We start from the raw sequence: 9,508 nt of genomic DNA, 5'->3' as shown, positions 1-9,508 counted from the left end.
ATGGGGAGGAAAAACTCAAAACTTTCCCTGCCCTTGTACTGTTCAGCAGACCTGGCAACAGCTGAGAATGGTGAGAAGGAGGCTGAACTGCAGGAAAAAGTTTGTCTTTTATCATTAATTGCTCAAATTATCTTCCCTTTAACGTATATAGCTCCAATCCCCATCCAGTTTCATCCAATCAAGGCAAAAGTATGAATCAAGGAGCGCAAGTACACAATGGGAATCTGCACTGAGGTATATCATTCCCAGGCTGGTGAGAGGATTCAAACACCAGTTCACTTTGGATCCAATCAAAATGATGTTCTTGTTGATGATGATTGGAAAAGGAAACTCCAAAATGTTGCAGCTGCTTTAAATCAGTGTTACAATTGAAATGTTGCAGAATAAATAATAGAACACAATGTAAACTCAGCTGTTTGGAGTTAGAAGATTTAAAATACATAACTTTATTTAATGGGGGAATATGAATATTGCAGCTACCTGCACATGCTCTGGCAGCTTCTGTGCAAGGTTTGGTGAGAACCTACAAATGCTTGGAGTTGAGCTATTGGACACATTTAACCCTGAAAGCTTGTTTAATCTTCTTCTGGGTCTTTACTGTCTAGATTATTGAAGCTGATCTTCAGGGTCTATTAGCAAAACAAAAGCACATCTAGTATCATTCCAAGTTGGGGATTCAAACAACTGCTCACTTTGGATGAATTCAAGATGGTGGTGGAGATTTTTAAAAAGCTATGTACTTCATTGGTTGTGATTACTTTCTGTTACTAATAATAAATCAGAAGCGCAGAGGTATTTTAAGGTTGACATTTGGTCTGATGAAACACAGTGTGTAGAAAGGAGTTTCAGAGAGCTGTTCACACTCCAAGAGAAGCTCCTGGCCACACCTTTAAGAAAACAGATTTGAGGTTGTTGTTTTTAAAAGCATTCCCAGATTTTGTAGGTCACATTCTGGGAACCTGATGCTCCCCAGATGTTGCCGGACTGCAGCCCCCTGTTATCAACATCTGGAGGGCCACAGATTCCCCTCTAGCCCAGGGCCTAAGTAAAGAGACTTTAAATTAGGCAAAAACGGCATTTCATTTCACTGGTGTGTTTTCCTGGTGCTCACTCTATGTTCTCCAGTTAAATAAGAGGTAAGGCTTCTAAAGAAGAGAGGAGGAGTGGCCATTTCTGAAGAGGTCAGTTGTAGCACAGGGACCATTTGTCATTGGCACCTATGCCAAATGGGGAAAGTGGCATGTGTTATTGATTATTGAAAGCTTTCAGATAGCTGCCCCTGAGGTGGGATGTGAGAGACCAAGAATATTGAAGCTGCCAGCAAGTCAGATCTTCAGTCACAAATTCCCACTTCTAAAGGCCCCCAGGAGTCCATTGTAGTTCCCTCTGGACAGGCAGTATCCTTCTGTCCAGATTCTCCTCAGTGGACTAACACCTCCATTCGATGGCTGCCTTTCTTTCTGCAGATGGGCACTGCCCCCTGCTTCTCAGCTGTCTCTACCACCTTGACAGTGATGCTGCTTTGCTTGAACTTCACCAGGAACCTGTAGATGACCAAAGGAATCTCATGTTAAAAGATACACCTGCTCACTCCAACTTAGCAGTAGCACTTGAGCTTGTTTACTAGGCTTTCAGACACCAAACCAAACTAAACAGAAATGGCTAAGAAAGGAGGAAATTTGAAGACATTGCAGCAAGGTTAAACCAGTTTGAATACAAAAGTGTTGCAGAAAAATCACAGTGGAACCTTAGCCACTGTATTTGGAGTTATGTGGTTTTAAACAAATTTATAAATACATTTATGTAAAAAAAATTAATGGAGAAAAACATTGCGGCAACTTGCATGAACAAGTAAGTCCTTGAGGTTTGTACTACAAATCCCATCAGCCACAGCTATCAGATGATACATTTAAGCATGTGACTCCCTGCAAAGGATAGTGGGAACTGTGGTTTGCCCCTCACAAAGGTTTGATTTCCAGCACCCTTAACAAACTACAGTTCCCAGGATTCTATGGTGGACGTAGGATTATTTGGTAGAAACAAGGCCAGATTATCAGGGGTACAACTGAAGCACTCGCTCCAGAGCTGATGTCTGTAAGGGAAGAGGGAGCAGGCTCTGAGCTTTCATTTAAAAAAAATAGTCTCTAACGTTCCTGGAAGGAAAGTTCTAAATGAAGATGGAGATGGTTTCACCACTACCAAATAGATATACATTGGTACCTCGGGTTAAGTACTTAATTCGTTCAGGATGAGATTTCTGTTCTCATCCTGAAGCAAAGTTCTTAACCCGAGGTACTATTTCTGGGTTAGTGGAGTCTGTAACCTGAAGTGTACCCAAGGTACCACTGTATATTTTCTCTGCCTTTGGCTGCCTTTGATTTTGGTATATCGCCAGCACAGATTCCAGTTAAACCCATCGGTAGATCTGTGTTTCTGTGGATCGACACAGTCTTTCAGCATTCTTCCCGTTCCCCCCTGCAGAAAAAGAATAATCCCTCGCGGCCTGTCAAATAACATGGTGGTTCTCTCTGGAAAAGGAAGATGAATTTGCGGCAGGGCATCTGCTTTGCATGCAGAAGGTCCCAGGTTCAGTTCCCAGCACCTACTGATAAGGTTGGGAATGTTCCCTGCATGAAACCCTGGAAAGCTACTATCATTCAATGTAGACAGTACTGAACTAGATTGACTACTGGTCTGATTCGGGATAAGGCAGCTTCCTATGTCCTTATGATGCTTTGGACAAACTCCCAAACAAGAGCACCAGTGCTTGGTCCAAATCTCCCCCTCCCCTTTCCGTCTACTGCTAACTCTCTAATCTTACTCATCAGCCACTTGGAGCTTCAGTTTTTGCTTTGTAGCTTCCAGCACAGTCTGGTGGAGCCGGGTGACCAGTTCGATCAAGTGGTCACTTATAAGCAGGAAGTCCCCTTTGGTACCCGCTGTGGAGGTCTGCAAAAGAAAGAGACATTGAAACCTGATGAAGGCACCATCCTAGTCTTTACTCTAGCTTACAAGCTTTAGCACTTGCTTCCATTATGTTACCTAACCACTGGCCACCTTATAAACCAGCCCAGTATTTCTAAAATAGCTCTGCAGAACCCTGGGGTTCTGTGAAGTAGTCCATGAGGTTCTGGTGGGGAAAGTGTTGCAATAACAGATAAGCACACACAAATCGTGATTTCCACTGTACTGCAGCCATGGAGATTAATAGTAATAATAATAATTTTTATTTATACCCCGCCCTCTCCAACCAAGGCCGGGCTCAGGGTGGCTAACAAGCAATAATAAAAACAAGTTGAATGAATACAACTTAAAAACAAGATTAAAATACAACATTAAAATATTGAAACATTAAAATATTAAAATGCAGTCTCATCACAGGAGGAGAAAGGAAAAAGGAAAAAGAAAGAGGGGGAGGGAATCAAACTGGCTCCAAGCCAAAGGCCAGGTGGAACAACTCTGTCTTACAGGCCCTGCGGAAAGAAATCAGGTGCTGCAGGGCCCTGGTCTCATGAGGCAGAGCGTTCCACCAGGCTGGAGCCAGAGTTGAAAAGGCCCTGGCTCTGGTTGAAGCCAATCTAACTTCCTTAGGGCCTGGGACCTCTAGGGTGTTGTTATTTATGGACCTTGAGGCTCTCCGTGGGGCATACCGGGAGAGGCGGTCCTGTAGGTACGAGGGTCCTAGGCACCACTCAAGCAATAGTCGTTCTTCCTTCCCTCATTGCACTTTCCAAGGGTTAAATCAGTAGCAGCTAGCAGGTGGCACAGGCAGGGCAGTGTTGTGCTGGTTACCAAGAGTTAGAAGAGCAAGGCAGCAGTGAGACTGGTGTGGTGTGGGCACAACACTCCCCACTGCATTGCCCCTCCCCTTTGCAGTGACTGGCAGTGACACATGGCGTTGGGAAGCCAGGTCAACAATGCTGCCCTGCCCTGCCACTGGGTTTTGCCACTGCAAAAAAATTCAGAACCATTGAACTAGCCCATCATACGCCTCTGCCTCCATAATAGCTACTTACTGTCAAGGGAATGGAAAACAAGCCCATCTGCAGGACATTGGCCAAGGAAGTCTGCCCACACTCAACATGCATTTCCTTTGGTCATCTGTGGTGCTTGATAACTGGGACTTTTGGTTCTTTTTGTATACAGGGAGTGGCTTATTCCCCCAAGTGGTCTTGGGAAACCCAGCAATCTTAGCTAAAAGGGAAGGTGGTTTAGGAGCTAGGGATTTTTATGGGATGAACTATTCTCCAATCCTGATCCTTGCAAGTTAGGCCAGTATGGAGGAAAGAAAGGTTAGCTATGATTGCAGAAGACCTTTCTAATGGCAGGTGGCTATAAAGCTGGTGGTGTGATTTCAGGACAGGTAGTGATGGGTGGGAGTGGGGTGGCAAATCTTGCTGCTGATGATTGCTTTTCTCTTAAACCAGGCTCTGACACTGCAAACAACCCTAGTAAGAAGAGAGTGGGGTTGGGGGGGGCAACTGGCTGAAGAAGGAGTCCCTGCAATTCACTGAAGAATCTGTTGAAAAGACAGTGCAGTCCGTGTTAACTCGGAAGAAAGTTCCTCTGTGCTCAGTGGGATTTCCTCTCAGTTAGGTGCATATACAGGACAAAAGTCTAAGAAGGACTTAGTTCAAGACACAGTTCAAGAAGGACACTGACAAACTGGAACGTGTCCAGAGGAGGGCAACCAAAATGGTCAAAGGCCTGGAAATGATGCCTTATGAGGAACGGCTAAGGGAGCTGGGCATGTTTAGCCTGGAGAAGAGGAGGTTAAGGGGTGATATGATAGCCATGTTCAAATATATAAAAGGATGTCACATAGAGGAGGGAGAAAGGTTGTTTTCTGCTGCTCCAGAGAAGCGGACACGGAGCAATGGATCCAAACTACAAGAAAGAAGATTCCACCTAAACATTAGGAAGAACTTCCTGACAGTAAGAGCTGTTCGACAGTGGAATTTGCTGCCAAGGAGTGTGGTGGAGTCTCCTTCTTTGGAGGTCTTTAAGCAGAGGCTTGACAACCATATGTCAGGAGTGCTCTGATGGTGTTTCCTGCTTGGCAGGGGGTTGGACTCGATGACCCTTGTGGTCTCTTCCAACTCTATGATTCTATGAATTCTCTGACTGTTTGAAAAGTGTCTCAGCATCGTTTTCTTTCATTAAAGTGCTCTTCAATGCGATTTGAAAAAGCTACATTTGAAAACTACACATTCAGAGCTCTCATTTCCAGACTTGTGTGACATTTCAATTCAGCTTTAGCAAGATGGTGTCAACACCTTTAAAAAATAAATCTTGCATTTTCATATTCCCTAACCCTGCCATGGGGGTTTCAGAGGGAGTCACGAAGTAGCAAATTGGTTGCAAGGATCTTCCTGGCCATTAAATTGTGTTGGTAGCTGGCAGGCCACCGCCGCCACCACCTTCCCAGTACCTCTTTAATGTGCAGAACGAAGAAGCCATCTGCATAGCGGCTGACAGAGACACCATTGATGTCACTCAGGGTGATCACTGTTTTTGGCTGGGCAGCCTTGGGATCTGCCAGGATGATGTGGCTCTTGGTGAGAAGGAAGATTCGAGGAGAGGCCTGGAACAGAGAAAGGAGGGAGGAAAATTGCCACCTTAAATCCCTCATGACAGGCTCTTAAGGACAGAAGAAAAACAACCCTGCTGATTCATGCCAAATGTTCACCTAGTACCATGTCCTGCTTCAACACTGGTCAGTTCATTGTGTGCAGGCCGGCCATGAAAGCACCAGCATCCCCCCTGTTGTTCATCCCAAGCCCCTGTCAACAGAGGATCTTGCTCACGTAGCTGACATATTGAGGGGTGGGTGGGTGAGTTTAAGGCAGGGGTTGCCAATGAGTCACTGGTGGGCGCATTGGCACCCATGAGGTCTTCTCTGGCACCTACAAAGCCTCTGAGCCTCCTCCCCCAAACTCAGTGCCCTTGGTCTTGAGGTGGTGAGGGTGCTTACCTTAGGAAGTACACAGAGCTGAAGGAGAAAGCTGGAAGAGGGATGCTCTGTTCCACAACCTATTTCAGCTTTATGTACTTTTCAAGGCTCAGATTCACCTTAGCAGCTCTGATTTTCATGACGATTCCTTGGAAAACCGAATTGCCTGTGTGTGTGTGTGTGTGTGTGTGTGTTATCTGTCTTTTTCTGGGCAAGGAAAGGCCGATTTCAGGGAGGCAAGTGATTTCAGTTACTAAAAAAATTCCAAATGTGCCCATGAGCCTAAAAAGGTTGGTGACCCTCTGCTTTGAGGTGCAAGAGACTAGATAAAGGTGCTTTCAGACAGGGGCTTAATCCTACAAACAGGCCGTGCAGGTATTGCAAATGGGTCACTGCCAATGGGGTTTCATTTCATTCTTTTAATGTACAATATTTTTCCCTGGAAAGGATAAATTTGAATTGAAATTGGGAGGCAGGTGGAAGAAATATTTAAATATGGCAAGAAGAAGAAGAGGAGTTTGGATTTAATATCCCGCTTTATCACTACCCGAAGAAGTCTCAAAGCGGCTAACATTCTCCTTTCCCTTCCTCCCCCACAACAAACACTCTGTGAGGTGAGTGGGGATGAGAGACTTCAAAGAAGTGTGACTGGCCCAAGGTCACCCAGCAGCTGCGTGTGGAGGAGCGGAGACGCGAACCCGGTTCACCAGATTACGAGTCCACCGCTCTTAACCACTACACCACACTGGCTCTCACTAACCCTAGAATAGTGAGAAACCACACACAGGTCCCTTGCTCTTCCTTTTGTTCTTGTTCCTTTAGGTGCCAGAGAGGAAGGGCAGGATGTTTCTCACCTTTCCATCACCTCGATTGACCTTCTTCACACTGTCTGCCATGACCATCTTGCCATCAGCTGTGGCTTGGAGCTTACGATACTTGGAGTTCTCCTTTAGACCCAGGTGATCCCCTCTGAAAGGTTGTGGGAGGCTAAAAGACACAAACCACAGGTTTTCATTAGGGAGGGAGGGAGGTAAATTCAGTTTGCATGTAAAGGTAAACCTATTTAATGCACACATTCCCAGAAAATATGCAAATTGAAACGCAGCCATCCATTTGAAATCTGCATTTCTCTGAATTTTACAATGTTGTTCTCTAGCCACGTAATGTGTGCAAAAATGTATTGTTGTTGGGTAAAGTGTGCATAGAAAAATATATATTCATGAAAATAGCATACAAAGATGCTTTTAAAATGCCTTTAAAATGTATAAAAATGCCTTCTAAAATGCAAATTAGGAGCAATTCACACACAAAAATGCTGATGAATTTTCATTAGTATCCTCAAACTGATGTGGAAAAGTAAAGAACTAAAGGGAAGCACTGTATTTTTCGCTCTATAAGACGCACCTAGTGTTTAGAGGAGGAAAACAAGAAACAAGAAGGCAACACAAAGCCTCTTGAGCAAAGAGGGAGGAGCACTTTGGCTGCGCTCAAGAGGCTTTGCGTGGCTATCCCTGAAGCCAGAAGAGCAAGAAGGATTGGTGCGCACTGATCCCTCTTGCTCTCCTGGCTTCAGCGATAGCTGCGCAGCCTGCATTCGCTCCATAAGACACACACACACATTTCCCCTTGCCTTTTAGGAGGGGAAAAGTGCGTCTTATAGAGTGAAAAATACGGTAATAGTTCTGTTCTTCCTTGGTCAGGCCCCACCTGTGTCCAGTTCTGGGCACCACAGTTTAAGGATATTGACAAGTTGGAAGATGTGGAGAGGAGGGCAACCATGATGATAAAAGGTCTGGAAACAGCTTTACAAGGAACAGTTGAGGGAGTTTGGTGTTTTGCCTAGGAAAGAGAAGACTGAGAGGCGATACAATAGCCTTTTTCAAAGGGCTGTCACATGGAAGATGGAGCAAGCTTGTTTTCTGCTGCTTCAGTGAGTAGGAAGCAAGCCAGTGGATCCAAATTACAAGAAAGGAGAGTCAAATTAAACATTAGGAAGAACTTTCTAATGATAAGAGCTGTTCAAAAGCGGAACAGATTCTATCAGAAGGTGGTAGACTCTCCTTTAAGATAAAGGTAAAGGGACCCCTGACCATTAGGTCCAGTCGTGACCGACTCTGGGGTTGCGGCGCTCATCTCGCTTTATTGGCCGAGGGAGCCGGCATACAGCTTCATGGTCATGTGGCCAGCATGACTAAGCCGCTTCTGGCGAACCAGAGCAGCGCACGGAAACGCCGTTTACCTTCCCGCCGGAGCGGTACCTATTTATCTACTTGCACTTTGACGTGCTTTCGAACTGCTAGGTTGGCAGGAGCTGGGACCAAGCAACGGGAGCTCACCCTGTTGTGGGGATTCAAACTGCCGACCTTCTGATGGGCAAGCCCTAGGCTCTATGGTTTAACCCACAGTGCCACCCGCGTCCCTTAGTCTCTCCTTTACTGGAGGTTTAAAAACAAAGGTTGGGACTTCCGGAGGCGGCGCGAACGGCAATGGCTGCCAGCTCCTGAACGGGAGAGGGTAGCTCCGTCGAAACGGGTCGCCCGCTACGGCGAAGCGGGGACCCATCCAGAAAAACCACAGGCAGCAGAAGCCTGTGGTCCTGAGACCCGGCGGGCGCCAAAAGCAGCCCCTAAAACGACGAAGGGACCCCGTAAGGGGCTCCGGACCGCGGAGGGGGTAGCGGCGCTGTGGGTCGTTTCGCGATCAACAGAGCGAAGCCGCGTCGCTGTTGCCGGTGAGCGCTGACCTTTCTTCTTGAAACTGCTAACTTTGGAAAGCAACAACCCGTGAGTAATTTGGACAATATACTTTTAAAGCCTCTAAAAATTGTGAATTTGGCTGAAAGCGGAGTGACGAAAAACAGGAAGTCCGTCTTCCGCTGACACTGAACTTGAAAGTAAAGAGCAGGAGGAGTGGAGACAAAGAGTAACGTTTTGCATTGACTGATCTGGCACCTATTTAAACTGTTGTTCCTGGCTGATTTAAAGACTTTAAGTGGCTGATTTTTGGACCTTCATTGAGACAAGGATACCTGTCTTCTGTTGATCTATTGGATTACAAATAAAAGTAAGAAACCCAGGTACTGGAGCTGCCTGAGTAACTGAGCAGTCAGTCTGCAGGCTTTGGATACTTTGAATCTGAACTTTGGAACATACTGAGTTTGAATTTGTTACTTTGAAACACTTGCTGTCTAAGCACTTTTGGAAACAATGTTTGGCTTTAAGTTTTAACTCTGCTAAAATTTATCTTTGTGAAGATCTTTGGAGATCAATTCAGACTTACTAATTTTAATTGGATTGGACTTCCTCCCCAAAGACATTCTAAGCTCCACCTAGAGGATTTTTGGATTTACAGCAGTGACTTTGTTTTACTTTCTCTTTCCCGGCCTCCTGTTTGAGTGTTACCATCTGGGCTCTTACTTTCTCATGGGAACAATTCAGTTTGACCTTGGTTTTTAGATAACTTTGGAATGAGTGGAACAAGAAAAAGGGGAAGAACCAGACAAACAACGTTAACTTTACCGACAGTCTCACAGCGTAGATCATCTGTGCTTGTTTT

At 45.4% G+C, this 9,508-nt stretch overlaps 1 protein-coding gene across 2 annotated transcripts in view; it reads right to left on the bottom strand.

Moving 5' to 3' along the window:
• Positions 1–415: 415 nt before the first annotated feature.
• The window catches only part of LOC309362764 (unconventional myosin-Ia-like), a 57,061-nt gene continuing 47,968 nt past the window's right edge, over positions 416–9,508 (bottom strand). For both annotated transcript variants that reach the window (XM_081898540.1, XM_081898541.1), the window contains exons 26-29: positions 6,808–6,940; positions 5,432–5,584; positions 2,822–2,949; positions 416–1,544 (exon numbers count right to left, since the gene is read on the bottom strand). In XM_081898540.1, coding sequence (XP_081754666.1) covers positions 1,421–1,544; positions 2,822–2,949; positions 5,432–5,584; positions 6,808–6,940 — 538 coding nt within the window. In that variant the 3' untranslated portion in view covers positions 416–1,420. The remainder of the gene's footprint in view (positions 1,545–2,821; positions 2,950–5,431; positions 5,585–6,807; positions 6,941–9,508) is intronic.

This window comes from Podarcis melisellensis (genome assembly GCF_964234715.1).
Source record: "Podarcis melisellensis genome assembly, chromosome: 2".
NCBI lineage: Eukaryota > Metazoa > Chordata > Lepidosauria > Squamata > Lacertidae > Podarcis > Podarcis melisellensis.
The sequence above is the reverse complement of the archived record's forward strand: the minus strand, read 5'-3'. Positions and strand labels throughout refer to the sequence as shown.